Raw genomic sequence first — 21,972 nt, forward strand, 5'->3', positions numbered from 1 at the left:
GTTTACCGGAGATGTATATATAAATGACATAATAGTTTTGTGATGTGCCTAACAGACTTCTCAGTATAAATGTTTTCCAATAAGTTACACTGAAACAAAGAAATATTATAACTGTTTGGTGTATTGCGTTGCAAGTTTATAAGAGTGATACTCCATTTTACCTTTTTTTCCCCCTTCTTCAAAAGCACACAAAGGTTTTATATATAATCAAGGAATTAATGTTGTAAACAACAAGAATAGGTCAAGTACGTCTTACAGGTAATCATTTACAGCAAGGGCAAAACATCCCAATTGAAGTAATACATACAAATATTTATACACATACACACATATATGGACTTTCTAATTTTGATGATTCTAATGATATCTAACGAAGCACATTATGTGGTTAGATACATTAATACATTATGTTATATTATTTAAAAAAAATAATATATTTTCTAACTTTTTTATAGTTTAATTAAAGCTATTAAATGACAGGACATCATCTAATTGGTTAAATATTATTCAAGAGTTAAAAAAAAAAAAGAAATAGGATATGAATCTATACACATTTATACATACCAAAGTGGTGCGTAATCATTACGTGGTTAGATACAATATGTTATATCATTTAAAAAAAATTTAACATATTTTTTTTTAACTATTTTTTGTATTTTAACTAAAGCTATTAAATGAAACGACCTAATTGGTTAAATATTCTTTTAAAAATAAAAAGAATTAGAAATATAACTTACAAGTACTTAATTTGGACTACGTTGAATCAAAGTGGTGCGTAGTGAGTCACACGCAGGTAAACTTCTTTTCTTTTTTTTTTTTTTTTTTTTTTTTTTTTTTTTTTCCTAATCGCATGGATAAAAATTGAATCAAGCATTTACTATCTCATCATAGTGTTAAAAAGGAAAATAAAAAAATAAAAAAAGAAAAAAAATAGATTATTTTTTAAGAGTTTCTCTGATAGAATTTAAAACATAAAATACTGGTAATTTTATATTTTAAGCCGTTAGGTTTATATAAAAAATTGACCAATAAAAAAGTATTTTTTGAAGAAAGTTACTTATCTCATTGGTTTCGAAAAACATTGTTCTAAAAAGAAAGAGAAAAGAAAATATTCCAATCGTTGCTAGAGAGGAACCAAAAAAATAGAAATAAAAAATCATAATTGGATGAAATAAAGTGATGAAAACAATCTAATTGACCTCTTGCTCAAGGATTGATTCGAGAAGACTGGCATCAAATGCCACGTGTAGTTTGGTTATAACCTGCTTTTTGTCTTACAAAAGTACGAGTACTTCTCCCAACCCACATTGACTCTCTCTTAATAAATATTTTTTCTTATAATAAATTTATAATAAAATAAAACACAGAGGATCAACATTCTCAACAAATAAAAAATAAATACCTTAAAAAAATAAATGATAAGTAAAAAAGAGGATCAACCAATCATAACCCAACAGAACCCATCAATTCCATTCTCGTAATTACACAAAACCATAAGGGCATTCACTAAATATTCCCTCGAAAAACCTCATCCTTCCCACAGTAGCAGTGGGACCCACTTCTTGTCTCCTGTTGTTGGCAAATTTTAATCATATCCTTAAAACGGAAAAACAAAATTCAGTGCTTCTTGTACTATTATAAGCAATTTATGTTACACTTTTTTTTTTTCCTTTTTTTTCAATCAAATCTAATTGTGTATTAATAACACTAATAACTAGTCTTGATTAGGGTTAGTGTATATATCATTGCATTTGTCAAGTTTGTTATGCCTTTTGTTGCCTTAATGCAGGCGTTGTGTTGTCTTTAATTAAATAAATATAATTAATAATTTAAGTGGGTTGTGTCTTTGTTTGGTTTATTATTTTATTTGGTTTTTTTGATTTAATTTGAGTTTTTCAATATCTAAGGTTGGGAAGCAAGAAAGGCGGAGAGAATCTAGAAATGCCCATTTTCTTCCCATTTCCTCAAAAACCCAGAAATTTAATTTTATATTAATGGAAAGAAAAGAAATATATATAAACCCAGAAATTTAATTTTATATTAATGGAAAGGAAAGAAATATATATAAGAGAGAGAGAGAGAGAAAAGTGAAGAAAAAGCAGAGAATAAAAAGAGACCGGATGTTGACAAATTTCATGTCACTGTTCTTAGAAGGTCGTTTGTTTGTGTGAAGATTTCTTATCTGGGATCTCTCTCTCTCTCTCTACGAAATAAAAAGGAAAAAAAAATGAAAAAACTCTTTCTCTCTCTAAAAAACTCTTCTGTTCTGCTCCTTTTCATTTCCCTTGAGAGAGAGAGAGTGGCCCAGCAGATCGAAATCTCCTCCTTTTCTTAAACCTGACGACGATCTAAGCTCCTTCAATGGCGTTTCAGAAAATAGCAAAAACCCACTTTAATTTTTGGTCCATAATTGCAGACAAATACTTTTCTTAGCCACTTCAGTCCTTTTTTTTAATATATAGTGTTTGAGCGATAATTTTCATGATTTGGAGCTTCTTCTGAGCGATTCAGTTCGTCGTGATTTCTTCAAGAAAGGTGATTAGAGGATGTGGGTCTGAGGTATAATTCTTATCTGCTTTATGGGTAATTCGATTTTGAGTTCACCTTTTGTTTGATTAATTGATTAATTGGTTTTCTAATTCTATAATTAACTTCTAATATATATATATTTTTTATTTTTTTTGGTTTTTGGCTACTGTGCATTTGTTTTCGTCATTGCAACCTGTAGACTTTACTTCTCTAATTAATTTACCCTTTTTAATTCTTGGATTTTTTTTTTTGTTTTGGGTCTTAGAATTTTTTAGGCGTGATTTTAGCATTTGTTATCAAAGGTTGTAGATTTTTATATGTGCTTAATAATTGGGCGAGATCTATTCCATTAACTTTTTTTTTTTCCTTATTTTAGATGCTTTTTTTTTTCTTTTTTAAATCACTGTGCTAGCTAGCAGAAGACAAACAAATTAAATTTTCATTATTGATCATATGGTTATCTTAGATTCGAGTATATTCTCCTGTTCCTAGCATTTCACTATCTATTAGTGCTTAGCATATGTTATTGGGCTTCTTATGATTGCTTGGATTACATTAGTTAATGATATTTCTTCTTGGTTGGGAAAAAGAATTTCCTTTTGTTGTGTTTACTAAAACTTTTCATTTTAGCTCACAATTGAAGCATAATTAATTGAGTTTTGTTTTTGTAGACATTCTTAGTGGGTTTTTGATTGGACCCAATTTCATGAAATCTGTTGTCTTGTTGCGCATTCCTACTACTCTTGTACTGGAGAATGATTGAAGTATCTACTAGGGAATGCTGTGGAAGAAAGATAGTCGAAGCTAAAACACATTTAATGATCCAAATGTGATGTGAAGATGTAACATTTGAAATTCCATTACCATGTTAATTGTGGACATCAGATGTTTCTTTGGCTGTTTTCTCTCAAACTTTAGCATCTATTGCTTCATCTTTTCTTGGCATTTTCAGCATTTTTGCTCACACTTATTTGAGTATCCTTTATGTTTATCCAAGCATGTCAGAACTTGACGCGTGTGAGTTCCTTCTAATATGATGAGGTTGTTTGTGCATATTATTGCTACGATCAACCTTGCCTAACCTTACACACTTTTTTTTTTCTGTGGCAAGAATGCCGATTCTTGATTCAATATTTAATTGCATAAGCAATGTCCTTGTCGATTATTGTGTGTCGAGGTAGTATGGAAGGAAGTTGGAACTACAAAGTTTCTCTTGCTTCAACACACACACACACACACACACACACACATACACAATAATATATGGGCCGGATGAGCAGTTACATTAAATAGAGCTCAATGTTAATTTCCCCATTTTGATGGAGCTTTTCTTCTGTTTGTTCCTCAACAAAAATCTGTTATTATTCTCGCTCACTTTGGCGTGTTTCTTTATGAATGGCAGGTATGGGAACAAAAGTGCAGTGTAAAAGCTACTTACCAGGATATTACTCGATGAGGGATCTTAATGATGATTCTAACAGTTTTGGCTGGCCCCTATTCTATGGGGATAAACCGTTAACAAATGGGCAGTATTACAATGGTTTCTTGCCAAGGGTCGCAGCTGATGCTTATCCAGGATATGATAAGGATGCAGTCAAGCGGACGATGCTTGAGCACGAAGCCATATTCAAGAATCAGGTGAATTTACTCTCTCTATTTCTCTCATCACTTTCATTCTCTGGAAACCAATTTATTTGCATCTTTGAGATGCATATTACTTGTGACTCAGCCTTCTTAAGTGTTAAATGATTTTTCACTTGTGTACTGCAAAAAAAAGGTGTTTAATCCTTATGTCAATGAGGTGTCCTGATTTAGCGGATTTACGACGCTTCTGTGTCGAGCATATTTTTATGCTGTTTTGTTATGTGCTTTATAATGTTCAAACACGTCTGGGTAACTTAATTTGTCTCGTAATCCAGGTGTATGAACTTCATCGCCTGTACAGAATCCAAAGGGACATGATGGATGAAATTAACAGGAAAGAACTACATAGAAATAGGATACATGTTGAGACATCATTGTCATCAAGCCCCTTAGCATCTCAAATCACTTCTGAAGATGCTCGGAAATGGCATAACCACGGCTTTCCAATGGTGAACTCTATATGTGCTAGACCATCTACTTCAGGTGTTGAAGGGATTCATTCTCCTCTAAGTTCTATGAAAGGGAACAGCATGCAAACTGGTCCTTATCCTTCGCAAAATGGATGTAGTTCAAAGGATGTTGAGGTGTTGGAATCAAGGCCCACTAAGGTCAGAAGAAAAATGTTTGACCTTCAACTTCCAGCTGATGAGTACATAGATACTGAAGAAGGGGAACAGTCAAGTGGTAATAAGGTATCTGCCATTTCTTGTTCTTATGCTAACAGAGGTTGCAAAATTGCACCTGAGAGTGGTGTTAAGTTCTTTCTTGATGATGGTGGGAAGACTGGTTGCAAAGGAGATGCTATGAAATCTAATGCATGTTTGGGAAGCCTAAATTGTTTGGCTGATCTGAATGAGCCTATTCAACTGGAAGAAGTCAATGAAATAAATGCTTCTTCGTATGACTTTTGTAATGGGAAGATTCAAGACGCTGCTCGGTCTGTTAAGCCAAACACACAACTTCTGGGTTTTCCAAAGGAGATATCACTCAATTCCTATGGTGGCGAAAGTGGCACTCAAAACAACTTACATATACAGAAAAATGGAATTGGAAGCGGGTGGTTTTCACATGTGCTTGAAGCAGGTATTTTCTTTGTTAGCCTGCATAAAAATTCCTTGGATTGGTTTAATTTGATCTCCACATTTTTTGTTCCATGTAGCGTTTACATGTGCATCTTCTTTCATTTACGCCAAAGTCCCTCAACACTTTCATTTAGTTTGAATTTTGACTCTACCAATTACTTAATCATCAATGGTCTGATTATTAGATAAATGAGTAATATAAATATTTGTATTTGAGTAATCTGTTCGAGTGTAATGTTCTGGGGGATTAAGTGTTATTTAGCTTTTCATTTGCCAAGTTCATGATTAGTTAAAAGAAAAGGACAAAAATTACATCGAAGATAATAGGTTGCCGAAGACAAGTTGAAGGACTTAATTTTGAGTGCCCAGAGCTGCGGGATTGATATAATCAGATATCGTCACAATAGAACGGACTAGTTATGTACTTGTTGCTGTTTTGTTTGTTTCATAGGTATTCAGGGTCTTTGGTTAACTCAGAAGGAATGTCATTTAAAGACAATCTTATTACGTTAAAGTATGCAGCATTTCACATGTATATCTATTGCATTGATAACCGTGTTTAAAATTAGCAACTACTTATGTTACAGGGCAAAGGAGAACCAATGTGAACACCGTTCCCCAATGTCGCCAAACAGAAAACTTGGCACTACCATCACAACCAATACAGGTTTCTCTGAACAAAGTTCAGGAACCAAACTTTTGCCTGTCTGATAAAAGCAAGGTGGAGTTATGGAAAGAAAAGACAGCTTGTGGAGTGGAGATTTCTGAAAGAAGTCCTGATTTTACCAATAATAAGCAGCTTGGTTCCTTTGTGAATTCTCATGTACCTAATCCGTATCAAGTTGCTTCTCCTGATTTGCCAAAGTCCTGGTCTCACTCTTGGGAAAAGCCTACCAGCAGCTTTGACCAGAAGTCAATATCAGTTCAAACATATGCAGGTTTGAACTCTAAAAGTTCCCAAGCGTCAATTCATAGTGATGGGATTTTTGGAGATAGGTGGTATCCTAATAGCAATGCTAGAGCTAACCCGGCTTTTGGGGGTGAATTGCCGTATAGAAATGGGTTTTACCAAGGGTCCTCATCAGGGTCTAAAGAACTACCAGTTCGAATTCCTTCAATCAGTGGTGATTATCTGAACTGCAGCAATGAAAATAATATAGCTCCTGGACACTTAACCAGTGGTGGTTTAGCAAAGTACTACAAGGGTTCAAATTGCATAGATGCAAAGTCTGCAAAAGATATGAACTTGAATGTGGCGATTTCGGACTTTTCTTCTAGTCAGGAGACTGCCATACGTGGCATTGACATTGTAGGGGCAGAACTCAAGCGTGAGGACCATCTTTCTGTGTTGCCATGGCTTAGACCTAAACCTCCTTGTAAGAATGAGACTGCGGAATTTGGGGGTCTCTCGAAAACTGGTGAGATAAGTTTCCAATCTTCTCCAAGTCAATCATCCAGCAAAAATGACTCTTCAAAGGATTGTAATCAACTTTTTGCTCAGAATGTAAAGTCCTTTTCAAGTGCTAATGATGTTCAGGCCAGGAAAACTGAATCGAGTGACATCCCAAGTAATAAAAAACTTCTTGGTTTTGCTATTTTTGAGAAGACTCGTATCTCCAAGAATGAATCATCTCTTCCACAACCGTCAGAAAGTAAAGTGGTAAATAAATGTAACAGAGTTCTGGATATCAATTTACCTTGTGATCCCGCAGCCCCTGACTTGGTCCAACAGAATGAAGCAGAAATTATGGTCGTAGAGAAAGGGACAGAGTCAAAGTCTGCTGGTTTCAGACATCACATTGATTTAAACTCATGTTTAAGTGACGATGAAGAAGAATCTTTGAAACTTCCGGCTCCAATAGCCAGATTGAGAATAACAGCAGAAATAGATTTAGAAGCACCCGCTGTTCCTGAGACTGAGGATGATGTCATACTTGGAGAAGCATCTGCACTGGAGCAGATTGAAGCCCATGTAAAATCATTGGAGCGTAATGTCGAAGTCCTGCAAGATGAATTTATGATGGTGGCAGCAGAGGCGATAGTTGCCATCTCATCATCTAGTTGCCATAATCATGTGCATGAATCCTGCCATTCGTCAGAAACTCCATCAAAAGAATCCTCTCTGGAAGATCCACTTGCATGGTTTGTGGAGATAGTTTCTTCATGCAGAGATGATCTCGAGGGACAGTTTTGCACTGCTTTAAGGTACAAAGATGGTGAGGACGATGAGGACTCCTCTGAAGGGTTTGATTACTTTGAATCAATGATTTTGCAGTTGGCAGAGAGCAAGGAAGAAGATTACATGCCAAAGCCTTTGGTTCCGGAAAACATTAAATTGGAGGAAACAGGGACCACATTGTTATCCAGTCGGCCGAGGAAGGGCCAGGCAAGGAGAGGGAGGCAACGAAGGGACTTCCAAAGAGACATCCTTCCGGGCCTGGCTTCCCTGTCGCGGCATGAGGTAACCGAGGATCTTCAGACATTCGGAGGGTTGATGCGGGCAACGGGCCACTCATGGCATTCGGGAGTGACGAGGAGGAATTCCACTAGAAATGGGAGTGGGAGGGGGAGACGGCGGGTTGTGGTCAGTCCTCCCTCTCCCCCCGCTGCAACACCCCCGCTTTGCACGCCGCTGATCCAGCAGCTCAATAACATTGAAATGGGACTGGAGGATAGGAGCCTAACGGGGTGGGGAAAAACCACCCGAAGGCCCCGCAGGCAAAGATGCCCGGCAGGTAATCCTCCATCCATCCCTTTAACCTAATTAAGGGAAGAGTCTTTGATTTGTCAACAGGAGTTTATAGAGGGATTATAGGGAGTGATTTCTGTGGCTTTGGGAATTAAGGCTGTTGTGAGCCATGGGAAATTTTTTCCCTTTGTATATTTCTTAAGCCCAAAATCTGGGTTTGGCTTGATTTTCTGTATTGGGGTGGTTACAATCTTTGTATTATTCACAAATAATATGTTGCATGATTTATTCCGAGATAGAGATAAGCTTTTCCTTGAATCGCATGTGTATATGATCTTCCACTACTCTCTGCATTTGATGAGTCCCTAATCATATGATCTCTGATTTTATTATCAACTATTTTTTTCTAATTTAACACCACTTCTGAAGTTCTTGATGTAAGCTTCAAGCTGGTGGACCAAATAGTTGTATACATATGACTTGTCAAAATGTCGGCTGAGTTTGCTAGAACACTTTTTTTTTTTTTAATCTTCTATAAGAATTCTGGGATTATCTTATGAACCGAAATAACTATCTTTTCAGAGCGGGATTTTTTTTTTTTTTCACTTCATAATCCTATCATTAGTGTGAAAGGAAAAATTTTTGAATGATGGAGATTCTCATCAAGATTCCCTAACTATATAACCTTCGTTGGACACTTGGACTATTGAAAATCCAAACAGTGCAGTTCAAGCGTTATTTGTGATCTTGTCAAACTAAAGTTTTATTTTTTTATTTTTTTATTTTTTATTATTATTATAGTAGTATAAACTTTATTTTTTTTATTCTTGTCAATATATATATACACGAACGAGTTTTCAATATGCTTGTTTCTTGGAGTGTTTGCTGGTGATGAATTGGCTTTAATGCATCCTATCTTTTTGCATAAATTTTTTGAACATTTCTGCCTCTAACTTGTCTCGCCTGGAAATTTAATTTTTACTTTCCCTCACTCGGATAATGTCTGATCAAATCATCAAAATAAGTGTAGCAAAAAATAATAGCTTAGGAACTACCTTAATTGGAAAACATTTTTTTTTTTTTTCATTGAGGACACAAATAGATAGCTTATCTTACGTAGATAAGCTTAAAAACTGTAAACGAAAAAAAGCAAATTGCCCATGATGTGAGCTTTTAGGAGAATTCTTGGTAATATATATAATGTAACCATTAAAAACTCATTCATATATATATATATATATATTAAATCATAGTTGTATGAGAATCGAAAAGAATAAATAGAAGAAAGTTGCATAACATTTGCTTAAATTCGAACAATCCATAATTGTATAACATTAAATTTATAACAGTAGAATATCTCTATAAGTAGTCCATGTTTTTGAACCTTTGACTAAATCACATTAAAATGAAACAATATACAGCAGTAATGAAATTTATCCAGCCACATGCCTTGTATTAAAAAAAGAAAATCTATTTTTATAAGTAGTGCATGTTTTTCAACTTTTGACTAAATCATATTAAAATAACAAATATACAACAGTAACAAAATTTATTTATATCTAATTGTTTCAAATAGAGCACATGCCTGGTTATAAAAAAAAAATCTCGATCTTCGAGGTCTTTTCATAGAGTTTAATGTGATTTTCAAACTTTTAACATGCTTTTTACTTACTGTGCTATTATTAGATTTATTGATGGAGCTGATGTAATATGTGTTTTATGTTGAATGAATTCATTTCCATTTTTTTTTTTAAAAATCCTCAATATTTTCTAATCCTAAATCTAATACATAAATCTCTATTTTGTAAATATCACCAAACATAATTATTGAGAAAAAAGTTTGATTCATGATTTGATGTTCTAGTACGTCAGCTTTTTACATAGTAGGAGATGACTACACATAATGGGGTTTTTTTTTTTTTTTTTACTCGTCCCATAACCAAATATATTAAATTGAAGACACAGTAACATTGTTGTTATGAATTATGATGGATATTAGATAAAAACAAACAAAATGATTAAAGGCCCAAGAAAAAAAAGAAGTGTAACTCGTTTGATTTGTTTGTTTGAATTTTGTTAGTTTGAACTTTTATTTTTTAATTTGAATAAAAAAATTTGAACTGTGTGGTTTAAATTATAATTTAAATTGACGTTTAGATGTATAGTTAAAATTTTAATTTGAATAAGAAATAAAATTCAAATTAGTATTTGATAGGTCTAAAAAGCAGTGAGAATTGATACTTTTTAATGTTTAAAAATAGTTTGAACGGTTGAACTTAAAGGATGAGCTAAACTCTAAGGGAATGTTTAGTTAGAGGACTCAAACCATGATTTGAATCATGATTCATGGTTCGTTACAGTGTTTTCTCTCACAAAAAATACACGTAAATTAAAAATGATTCTAATCACATGATTTTAATCTATGAACTAAACGTCTCTTAAGTTAAATTATTTGACTCAGTTTAAATAAGAAATATAATTTAAATTGTATACTTATCAAATATTAATTTAAACTATACTCGTTGAATTGAATTAAAATAAACAGCGGCATAATATATAGGGAGAGAAAAGAAGAAGCAGGCACGCGACTTGGGGGCGCGTGGAGGACAGAGCGAGTGAATAAGTGAGGGAAGATCTTGGTGGTGTTGTACGTGTGAGTTGCTGCAGAGGAAACGGCGTGTTGATGTCGGAGATTGATGGTCATTTGTGGAGTTCTACAATCTTTAAAATCTTGTTTTTGTGTTTGTGTGGGTGTCAAAATGTCAATGTCGTGGTCAACCACAACGCTTAGATACTCGCATAACCAATCACATTTCAAGGAAAGCTCTCTCTCTCTCTCTCTCTCTCTTTCGTCATGCAAAAAGCATTACCCAGTACCGACCCACTCGCGACCAACATATTTTAGTGCCTCTTTCAAACTCTTCTGTCCTTTTCACCCTCTCTTCGTCATATATATATATATGGCCCCGTTCACTTCGCTGATTCGAGTTTATAATTTGAGTTGAGATGTTACTTTATGTGAGAGCTTTTTACTGTAGTAAAAAAGTTAGATGTGATTGTTTGTGAGAGTTTTTTACTGTAGAAAAACTCGAATTCTAAACTCGAATCAGCGAAGTGAACGGGGCCTATATTTCGATAAAAGGCTCTCTCCGTCATTTCTCATTAAGGCTGTAAGAAATCACCCCGAACCCGACGAACCCGGCTGAGCCGAGCCGACCCTACTCAAAAATCACGGGTTTCCAATTTGTTATTTAATTTTCAGTTTTAATTATGCCTAACCCGCACTGCGCAGGTAGGGGCGCGGGGTGGGGTTACATGAACCCGAGGTAACCCTACCCGGCCGAACATGTTCAAAGTAGGTAAAACAATGTCCAACACTTCAAATTCTTACTTTCATAAGGTTATGGACTTTATACATTTAAACTGTTAACTTATTTATGTTTTGGATTCATGTTTTGTGTAAAAAATGCTTGTATGCCATAGTTGTTGAATTAGGACATTCTTTATTTATATTGGAAGTGTTTGATTTCAAAGTGAGTGTTTTAATTGTTTACCTTGCATTTAGACCCCTCTTGGAGGGAAGGCCTTGTCTGTTTGATAATGATTTCTTCTGTAACAAGCACAGATTAATTGACTAAAAAGTGATAATGTGGTCCTTGAGATCACCAACCCGAATAACCCAAGTAACCCGACCCTACCCGAGGTCACCCGAAAGGTTGCGGGTTTGTACACTTAAGAGAGTGTCGCGGCCTAAAATTTTCTCAACCCGCACTGGTCGGGTAGGCTCAATTTTTCAGCTCAACCCTACCCTACCCGGCCGATTTACACCCCTATTTCTCATACGTATGTACACATAAAATAATCTAACCTTTTTAAAAAAAAAAAAAAAGTTAAAAAGAATAAGCTCTCTACTATAGATAATGTGATAATCTTGACAAATATTTTTAAAAAATATATGAGTTAAAATTTTTATCATTTAATCTTAATTTATTATTTTTAGTTAAATAATTACACTAATAAAAGAGTATTTATCAAAAGTAAAAAATAAAAATTCAGACTCATATAATTCTGTAATTTTTATAAGTTGAATTTTATTTTGAACATTTAAATCTAAATTAGATTATAATAATTTAATCTTTTAATCAAATTTAATATTATGGACTACCGTAAAATATATTTATCATAAAAAACTCCTAAAAGAATGTTAGCCCTCTCTCTTAAACAACATCAACTCACGAACATGTAACACAGTGTTTATAATGGTATAACTAATATTTCTTTTGTATAACAATTATTTTGGGAACGTGTAACTTCCATGAAATTCATTTATCTTAAATTAATATTTAGTATTTTTTTAAAATTTTATTATATGAAATAAATATCATGTTATGTTTCAATTTTTTTGGTACCAATATCTAGCAAAGAATCGATGAAAAACCTAAAGTAATACAAATAGAAAAGAATATGTATTTGTAGTATCTTTTAATTACGGTTAAACTTTATAAAATGATGTCGACTTTGAACAAAAAACACTCTATTCAAACGTTAGACAAAATCAAAATACACAAATAAAAAACTATGGTGAAAAAATAATGATTGAAGATAAACACCACATTTCTCATATCCCACCTAAAATTTCTCAAAACTTTCTACTAATCTATACAACCAAGTCATATGAACATTATATCTACTTGTTTCTTACAAGGCAGATTAGTTATTGAAACTCTCCTTTTTTTTTTCCATTGTTATTTTGGCTACTAACTCCAAGGGGCAAGTTGTGATTTTAATAACGGAAATAGTAGGAAATATGTCAATATGAAAAGCTTAAGAAAGTATATAAGCCAATTTTTAGCTATAGAAATTAATAGGCCATAACTTGTCAAGTTATGGTTCATAACCAGATAAGTTATGAGCAAACTTATCAAGTTATGGTTCATAACCAGACAAGTTATGGATAAAAATCGTCAATAACTTGACAAATTATGCTTCATAACCAGACAAGTTATAGACAAAAACAGTAATTTAGCTTATTTATTAACTTATGTAAACTATTGACGTATTAATTTTAATTCATTTCAAGTTTGGACCTATTTTCATCCTTCTCCCTTTTAATAAATGCAAAAAGATTCTTTATCAGCATTTTCTACATTACCTAAAGTTAGAGAACCTTTCGACCATTCCTAAGGGTGTTGTGGGAAGTGGTTTATAAGTGTCAAGTACATTTTAAAGGAAGCGTGAGATTTGGACTTATGAGTTTTATCCAATTATCAATTTTCATCATAATTTAGCAAGAAAAAAAAAAGATTCTTTGTTTAGAATGAGCCTACTCAGTGATTGTGTGGGCAATTTTTGTGGGGGCCTAACGTTTGGAGAGAGGGAGAGGGAGAGAGAGAGAGGAGCTCAGAGAACCACAGCTCTCCCGTGTGATTTTCCGGCGGTGTTCCGGCTGCCATCAGGCATCACCTCGAGGTAGCCCACATTCCACATGCTTCAATACACATATGGACTAGAATTTATATTCAACAATTGGTATAAGTTGTCCTTGGTGAACATAAGCAAGTTCAGTGCTTGAAGAGGCCTTTGGCTGCCATAGAAAAATGAGAAAAAAAGATAAATACCCCTTATAACATATAGGTCTTGGATTTTCACCTCTTAAACTTAGTTTCCCTTTAGTCAAAGAACAATATTAGTAAAAATGATATTAATCAAGAGTAAATGATAAAAATCTTAGAAAGGGTGAGTTCACCAATTTTCTCCAGAAAAAAAATGCCTGCAAATATGGATGGGAAGTATTAGTTCTTCTGTAGTGCAATAGTATGACAATGAAATGGTACATTAGCATTTGATTCCAAACAAAAAAAACAAAATGGCATATTAGCATTGAAGTGATATAGCCAAAATAATTTGAATTGAGTGTTTCTTTTTGACGTATAAGGAAGAACTTAAATCTTGGATGATATGTGTTTTTGACACAATCTTCACGAACAGCATCTGAATATGAAATTTCAAAGAATGTATACATTTCCTTAAGGCTTTGTTTGGTAATAGGGAACAAAAATAGGAAGGAAAGAAAGGCAAGGTTGGGAAAATAGAGAGGAAGGAAAGGACCTTTCTGTCGTTGTATTTGAACATGAATTCCCTCTCTCTCCATAACGGGGGATGTTAAAATTGGAGTTATTTGAAGGATTTGAAATTTCCCACTCAATCCATATCTTCTTCTTCTCTCATACCAAACAACAATTGGTACCAAACAAGCTCTGAGAGAACATACTACTGTGTAGACAATAGACTATCATATTCTATGCTAGAATCTTGTCCCTGCGCCAGACTCTGAAAGTTCTCCAAAAAACAACATAATTCCTTCATTTGTGGATAATGAGCATCTCCAGCTCCAAATCTGTAAGTTTGGTTTTCAAGCTCAATCGAACTATACCCCGGGACCTTCGCTAGGCCGATACTTTTCATCTTTAATCTCACCTTTCCAAATTCATCCCAGTTCCCTCCCTCTGCATATATGTTAGACAATAAAGTATAGTATCCAGGATCATCAGTACTTATACTTGAAATATCTCTTTGAATGCTATTAAGCATGTCCATTCTCCGGTGAATCCGACACCCATTAAGCAAGGCACCCCAAATGCTAGCATGGACAGGACTGGACATGGATTTGATGATATCATATGCTCCATCCAGATCACCAGCTCGGCTCAGAAGGTCAACAACGCAAGCAAAATGTTCAGTGTTAGGTTCAGTCCCAAAATCCTTCATCAAGCCGAAATAGTATTTTCCCTCTTCCACAGATCCGGCATGGCTGCAAGCTGATAAAACGTTCATGAAGGTAACTTCATTTGGTGTTAATCCTGATTCCAACATTTGGGTGAAAATTTTTATTGCAGCATTAATCTCACCGTGCATACCGTACCCGGCAATCATGACACTCCATGTCACAATGCTTCTTTCTGACATGCTGTCAAAAACTCGTCGGGCTGTTTGGAGGAGACCGCACTTGGCGTACATGTCGGTTAGAGCTGTACCCATGTAGATATCTTTTGTCATACCACAGGTAATAAGCTTGTGGTGAACCCATTTTCCCTTTTCTAAGTAACCTAATTGGGAGCAAGCTTGGATTACAAGTAAAAAGGTCACTTCATCCATCTCAAGACGGTTTAAGAACATTTTATCAAAAAGATTGATTGCCTCAACTGAGTAACCATTCTGGGAAAATCCACAAATCATACAATTCCATGCCACCACACTTATGTGTTCAAGCTTATCGAATATTGTGTACGCTGTATCCACAAAACCACATTTACAGTACATGTCAATCAAAGAGTTCTGGACATACTCGTGAAAGTAACCTCTTTTAATAACATGGCAGTGTATCTGGTGTCCAAGCTGTAATAGGCCAACATTCCCGCAAGCTGTGAGAGAACTTGAGAGGCTAAACGAGTCCGGCATAATCCCTCGCACTTGCATCTCTCTAAAGAATAACAAAGCCTCCCTCGAAAATCCCTGACGAGCATAACATGAGATGATTGTATTCCATGGCACAATATTATTCTCCCGAGTTGTGAGAAGAATCTTCTCATATTCACCTAGTCTTCTGCAATCAGCATATAATTCTAGTAATGCTGGTTTAAGAATGTCAAAGTCAATAGCTTTTCTAATAGCAAAGCAATGAATTGCCTTCCCTTCTCTCAGCAAGCCTAAACTAGCGCAAGAACGTAGAATACTCATCAAGGTCACCGAATTCGGTTCAACTTTCAAGTCCTGCATTGCTACAAAGATATCTAGTGCTTCCCTAAAGCAACCGGTTCGATTGTAGCAGGAGATCATAGCAGTCCAAGAAGCAGTACTTGGGTTAGCAACTCTTTGAAAGACTGTCTCTGCACCAAGCGTGTCACCGCATTTGCCATACATAGTAATTAGAGAACTGCCCAAGAACCCATCAGTTCCTATACTTCTTCCCACAACATAACCATGGACCGATTTAGCCACTCTCCAACACACCAAATCACCACAAGCATCAACAACACTAAGCATTGTGACTGAATCCGGTTCAACACCTTCAGAGACCATCCGACGGAACATCTTCAAACCTTCAGTTGTCTCCCCATTCTGCACACAACACCCAATAAGCGAACTCCACACAACGGCATCTTTCACCGGCATTTCATCAAACACCTTCAAAGCATTATCCAAACAGCCCAATTCTCCATACATGAAGAGCAGTGACGTTTGCACAATATCATCACCACCAAACCCACATTTGACTATCCTGCCATGGAGCTTCCCACCACAACCGACATCACCAAAATGGGAAAAAGCTCTCAAAACGGAAGGAAATATAAAACCATTAATGTGGATTCCATGGTACACCATTTTATGGTACAATCTGATGGCCTCTTCAAAGAAGTGGTTCCACACGTGGGACTTGATTAGAACACCCCACATGAAAGAATCTGGATTGGGGAAGGATTCAAAGACTCGTGTGGAGGATTGGAGGGAACCCATTTGGGCATAGGATTCAATGAGTTTGGTTGAAGCAAGTGGGTCTTTGTGGAGACCAGAGACCAAGAGGTGGCCATGGAGTTGAACAAGTTTTGTTAAGGTAGTGCATGACCTGAATAATGGCATGTAAAGGGTCATTGTTTTGATAACTATAGAAATTTTTTTTTTGCTCATAAATGACAAAAAGTTTCCTTCCGATCATTGTTTTCTTAGAGCCCGTTTGATTTTTAATTTACGTGTATTTTTTATGAGAAAAAATACTGTAACAAATTATAAATTATAATTTAAATTAAAAAATAAATTCTCCAATCAAATGTGCTCTTAGTATCTAGTTTCTCTCAGACTCAGCAGGGTAGTGGGATTGAGGATGGGAAAACAAAGACCGGGAACAAGAAGCTTTCTCCTTGGTTGACCAACTAGAATAACGGGCAAGGACAAACAGACAACAATTATTTGTTTATTATTTTACTTGACTCAAAAGTCAAATCCTTGGCGTGTGGAGTGTTTCTATTATATTATACACATATATGAGCTGCATTATAAATTTTTTGTCACAAATATCGTTTTGATAAAAGCGGATGTGTAAAACTATTGGACGTTTTATAATTATAACCTCTTTTTATTTTATTTTATTTTATCCCTACTTATTTATCTCTCACTAATTACATTTGTTTAATGATCTCTCATGCAATTTTTTTAATATTTCAAAAAAAAGTTTTTTTAATGACGAACATTATTTTTGCCGAATTTAAATGTTTTTTTAACCAAAAAGTGAAACGCTGATACCAAGTGCAAAATTTAACCTTTTTACTTGTGCAGCGCCAATTGCTGTATACACATGATTTACTTTCTTTTTTTTGTTTTTAATTTTTTAAACTTGCAGTTTCTTGCAGAAAGAACTTGCATGGTAAGTTTATGAAAGCTGAAAAATGTCAGATTGCAACTTTTGTACAATACTGATTCTATTATATTGTTTCCTTCAAAATTACATACCCCCATGACATTATAGAGAACGTGCATGGATTACAAGGACAAGATTTCAACTTTTTTAAGTATGAAAATGTAATGAAAACACCATAACTAATCGAGATAGACTAGTTTGAAAAGCAGTTCAACCCCAATTGCCAAAACAACTAATTGGCAATTGCTGCTAACTAAGGCTTCTGATGAGTTAGCTACAAACATTGTCATTTAATACTCTTGCTTGATTGCAACATTCCTCCTTCATGTTTAATCCTCTATCTACATTCGTACCGAAGAGTCATCTTGAAAATTCACCAAAGAAGCCGTGCAATAGAAGCAACAACAGAAAAATCATCTCTCTATCCGAATCACCATCATCTAAGAATGTTTTCTGGCTTATCGGATGTACACCGGAGACAACTTCTGGAGAAAGAGGAAGTTCCCGCAGAACACACAGATCGCCAGAGTCGTTACATTTACCTAACTTACATTAGATAGAAAGTTGTACAAGGTTCCAAATGCCTTTTTTTTCCTTGTAAGAGGAATTTGTGCTCTCTTACATGATCACATCCTAAGGCTGTGCAGAGTGGTCTCTCAAGCATCGCCACCGTTTCCCTCATCGTCATCTGGATCAATGGGAATTTCATGGCGGGGCCTATTGAACTTTTCTCGAAGCTGCTTGATTGGGATAAAATCCCCAGCTGCGTCCATCCCGTAGAATAAAAAGTTGACATAAGGATGATCAAATCGACCCTGTAGAAAAGCAGAAATCACAATCAGAAAAGACGTTCCCTTTATGTTATTCAGCGAGCTCTACTTGATCAAAAGACTGAAGGAACGATGACCTTAACTTACCATGTCTGGCGAATTGGGGGTTAACAAATTCTCCTCAGCAACTGCAGAACACCATTCAACTTGTTAATAGAGCAGCAAAAAAGCTGACAAAGTGTAGAAAGAGAACATTCGTCTAGCATTTAAGGCTGTAAGCTGTTCTGATCCTATGCAGAAGTAACTTTTCAAGTAAAGGAACTAAGGCGATCAGTTGAAGGTTACCATACGCCACCAGAAGATTTGGGTCCTCATGAACATTAACTAAAACCTGGAAATTTAAGGAAGAAAACTTTCTCAATGCAGTATCATAGGGACACATTTTCTGGTAGTACTCCAGCTTTGCATTTACTTTGGTAGCAACTGAAAGCAGCATGCAGGAGAGCGTAAAACCTGATAAAATGGCTGATTAGGACCCCGAAGCAACTTATCAACCTTTGCAGTTTCCATCCATGAACTTGATTCGCAACACATTGGATCCATTCCACAAACCACAGCTCCATAGCCTGAAGATATAACAGATCTCTTGCTTTCAGGAGAGAAAACAAACAAACAAATAAGTGGGGACAAGACTTAGCAAAAATGAACTTCCGGTTCTACCAACATTGTAAGGTTCTTTTAGCTTCTATTCTATTCCTTTAAGGCTTTTGAAGTGAAAGGCTTAAACAGAATTCTGAAAGTTCAACATTGTCACTACATGCTCCCCAGTCCCAACATGGATGCTGTTGTAGCAAAGAGTTTTTAGCTGTTTTGAGATCATCTAATAAGTTGGAATAAATAAAATTACCTGAAAAAAGGCAAGTTTTTTTCTTTATCATTTCGAAAGTAAAAGGCATGGCACTATACCAAAAATTTTATGCCTCACTTTCTGTCCCAAACGAAATGCATATTCTGAGTTTTCACGTGCCAGAGCTTTAGCCGATGCGGCAAGGGACTCTGCCTCCAGATTGGAAACTTCATCTCGTAGCTTGGCTGCCAATGCATAGTTCTCATTCTCAATTGCATTCTGCAGCTCCGCACTGCAAATGAAGAAAAATGGAAAGTTCTCTTGCTTCATCTTTATTCGAGATTAGCTGATATGCTTAAAGACTCGGACAACAAACAGAGAAGGTTGGGGGGTAAAGTGGAATGAGAACACAGGAAAAAAAAAATAATAAAAAAAAATAAACGCACAAGGGTAACAAAAAGTAGAACTCACCGTAGACGAATTGCACTTATTGCCGTATCTTGAGCTTCGTTCTTCGAAGATGATCCCCTCTTTTCTTCCTGTCGTCTAATGACCTCTGCTTCAACCTTCAAAGAAAAGCTCTAATCAAGTGTGCAGAAAATTTCAAAGCGGTTTAAGAAAGAGAACTTGCGCAATAGATTATGCAGACTGGGAAAATTGTTTTAATCATTGTTGTTCATATGAAGGCCATGAAACAAAAGCTCATGCGAACTCTTCTACCTTTTCTGATTTACAGCCGGGCAAGTTACAAAGTCCCATCACAAACTCGTGAATCCATCGCAACAGCCCGAAGGATCTTCCTTTTTAAAATCTCTAGTTTTGCGTAAATTAAGCTCTTAAGTACCGTGAAAAAAAAAAAAAAAACATATACTATCAAAGAAAAAAGATACAATCATGAAAAAGTAGTTCATGACATACTAAAATATAAGATGTCAACTTCAAAAACCTGGAACAAAACAACATTCCAGTTTTAGAGAACCTACAGAATTTTGACACATGTGCATTCATGATTTTCATTTCAAAATTTTTCATGATGTGTATCATTGCTCAGTATCAAATCCAATCACGGTCAATACTTAACATCCAACCAATCAAGTCAGAACAATGATGAAAAAACTCACCTCGGTGAGCTTGTTTCTCAGCTGTTGTGCATCGTCATACTGTTCCGTGTTCAGAGCATACTGTCAAGTGTCAAAGCATGACCAACCACCAAAATAAGCTCGTTTGATAAGAAAAACTAACTGAGCTTATTTTAGAAATAAAGGGTGAAACATGACCTTTATTTTACGCAACAACATATAATAGTAACAAATTTATCTATCTTAAAAGAAAGGTCTGACATTCTAACACAAAACCATATTACATTCCCTACTTCTACATATTACAATTCGGTCCTTTGAACTTTCCATGACAAAATCTATATGTATAAACCAACCAAAAGCCAAGCAGACCTGTACACGAGTTGCGAGGTCCAACTGGAAGAAGAACATCAAGATATCCTCATTAGCAGTCTCACTTTGCTCAGAGCTCGCATCCAAACTCTGATCGCCGCCGCCGCCGCCGAGGCCTTTAAAGAGCCACCCAGCTCCAACCCTTGTGTCTCTTCGTCTCAGCAAATTGGGATTGCCCTTCAAGTTTACACTTGGGATTTGCACAGAACAATTCCAAATGTACCGCCCTTCAACTATCTGGTTCTGGGTTTTGCTCCTCCGTGAAGGAGCTGGCCAAGAAATGCCGCCGTTTTGGGAGGCTGTGCCCGTCAGAGAGCTTAACGACAGAGTTTGCGCCATTGTTTTGCTAGGTGAGAAAATGAAACCGACCCACTTTACCAGTCCGCGGAAAAAGTCGGAAGCACAAATTTCTGAAACCAAATTAAGTTTTTCTTTTATGTCTTGGTAAGCATAAGAAGCATATAGAAGAAAGACCAAATTGAAATTAAAGAAAGACACCGTTTGTTCGTAGAAGAAGAAGAAGAAGAACAAGAAGAACAAGAAGAAGAACAAGAACAAGAAAAAGACATGGGAGTTGGATAAGAGAGCTCACCGGAGAAGAAATGAAGGCCGAATTGAGGAGTACACTTCCGGGGCTTCCGATTCGCTGTCCGGGTATTCTGGTCTACTGTCCACAAGAATGCAAGATTTCTTGCATTAATTTTTTGAAGGCCAAAATAAATCAAATACTTATTCTTAAAAATAACCCCCGAGAATATCACTGATGTTAATTTGTCCCCCTACACTAAAAATATGTTATTTTGACCCCGAAAACAATAAAAATATATTATTTTATCCCTTAAACTTCAAAATACGTCTATAAAATAACTTTTCCGTCACAATCTCTCTCTCCTTCTCGGTGGTCGGTGAGATCTGCCTCGCCGGTTTGCCCACTGCCCGGGCCAGATGCCCAAAAATTTGGATTTTAATTTTTAAAACTATTAGATTTATTTTTTAATTAGGTTTAATTTGGTGTTTTAAAAGAGGGATTTAAATTTGGTTTTAGTTATTGTAACTTAAGTTATTATTATAAATATTTAATAATTGGAGTTTATAATTTAAAATCGGTTTGAAAAGTGATATTTGGTATATGAGTTTTGTTAATTTAATATCACATTCACTTCATTCATTTAAGTGAAGGAAATTTGTTAAAACTTTTAGAGTTTTTAAACTAAGAGCGTAAAGAGAAAAAAGGTCCTAAGTTTAGAAATTTATAAATTTTTTTTCTAATAGATTTATTAGCTGAGAATATTCCATACAACACCATCTTAATTTGTGAATAGAAGCTTTCACAAAGCATAAACAACCTTGCTTCTTTTTTCTTGGGAGAAGGAAAAAATAGACTAAAATTTGAGAGAAATTAAAATTAATAGACTAATTTTTAAGAGAAGTTAATCAATAAGTCAATTTGATGTAAATCTGGATTTAAAACCATTTGACATTCAAAAAATATCCTTAAATGAAGTTTTTCCACCTCTTGAGCAAAACTGCTCTTGCGGCGCGCCCCCC

General features: G+C 35.3%; 3 protein-coding genes across 3 annotated transcripts; 1 reads left to right on the top strand and 2 right to left on the bottom strand.

Annotated features, from left to right (window-relative positions):
- Nucleotides 1-2,197: 2,197 nt before the first annotated feature.
- Nucleotides 2,198-8,262, top strand: LOC21387745. Its single transcript, XM_010098264.2, has 4 exons — nt 2,198-2,559; nt 3,932-4,167; nt 4,449-5,256; nt 5,843-8,262. Exons 2-4 carry the CDS (start codon nt 3,934-3,936, stop codon nt 8,017-8,019), a joined length of 3,219 nt encoding a protein of 1,072 aa, XP_010096566.2. The 5' UTR covers nt 2,198-2,559; nt 3,932-3,933; the 3' UTR covers nt 8,020-8,262.
- Nucleotides 8,263-13,941: 5,679 nt separating this feature from the next.
- Nucleotides 13,942-16,593, bottom strand: LOC21387746 (putative pentatricopeptide repeat-containing protein At1g69350, mitochondrial). Its single transcript, XM_010098265.2, has one exon. It carries the CDS (start codon nt 16,591-16,593, stop codon nt 14,215-14,217), a length of 2,379 nt encoding a protein of 792 aa, XP_010096567.1. The 3' UTR covers nt 13,942-14,214.
- An 821-nt stretch (nt 16,594-17,414) lies between these two features.
- Nucleotides 17,415-21,111, bottom strand: LOC21387747 (clp protease adapter protein ClpF, chloroplastic). The gene is made up of 9 exons (XM_010098266.2): nt 21,017-21,111; nt 20,425-20,834; nt 20,095-20,154; nt 19,445-19,539; nt 19,093-19,265; nt 18,640-18,752; nt 18,472-18,517; nt 18,274-18,314; nt 17,415-18,171 (listed from the first exon to the last, which is right to left on the bottom strand). Exons 2-9 carry the CDS (start codon nt 20,761-20,763, stop codon nt 18,013-18,015), a joined length of 1,026 nt encoding a protein of 341 aa, XP_010096568.1. The 5' UTR covers nt 20,764-20,834; nt 21,017-21,111; the 3' UTR covers nt 17,415-18,012.
- Nucleotides 21,112-21,972: the final 861 nt, after the last annotated feature.

This window comes from Morus notabilis, unplaced genomic scaffold, assembly GCF_000414095.1.
Source record: "Morus notabilis unplaced genomic scaffold, ASM41409v2 Scaffold284, whole genome shotgun sequence".
In the NCBI taxonomy this organism is placed as follows: domain Eukaryota; kingdom Viridiplantae; phylum Streptophyta; class Magnoliopsida; order Rosales; family Moraceae; genus Morus; species Morus notabilis.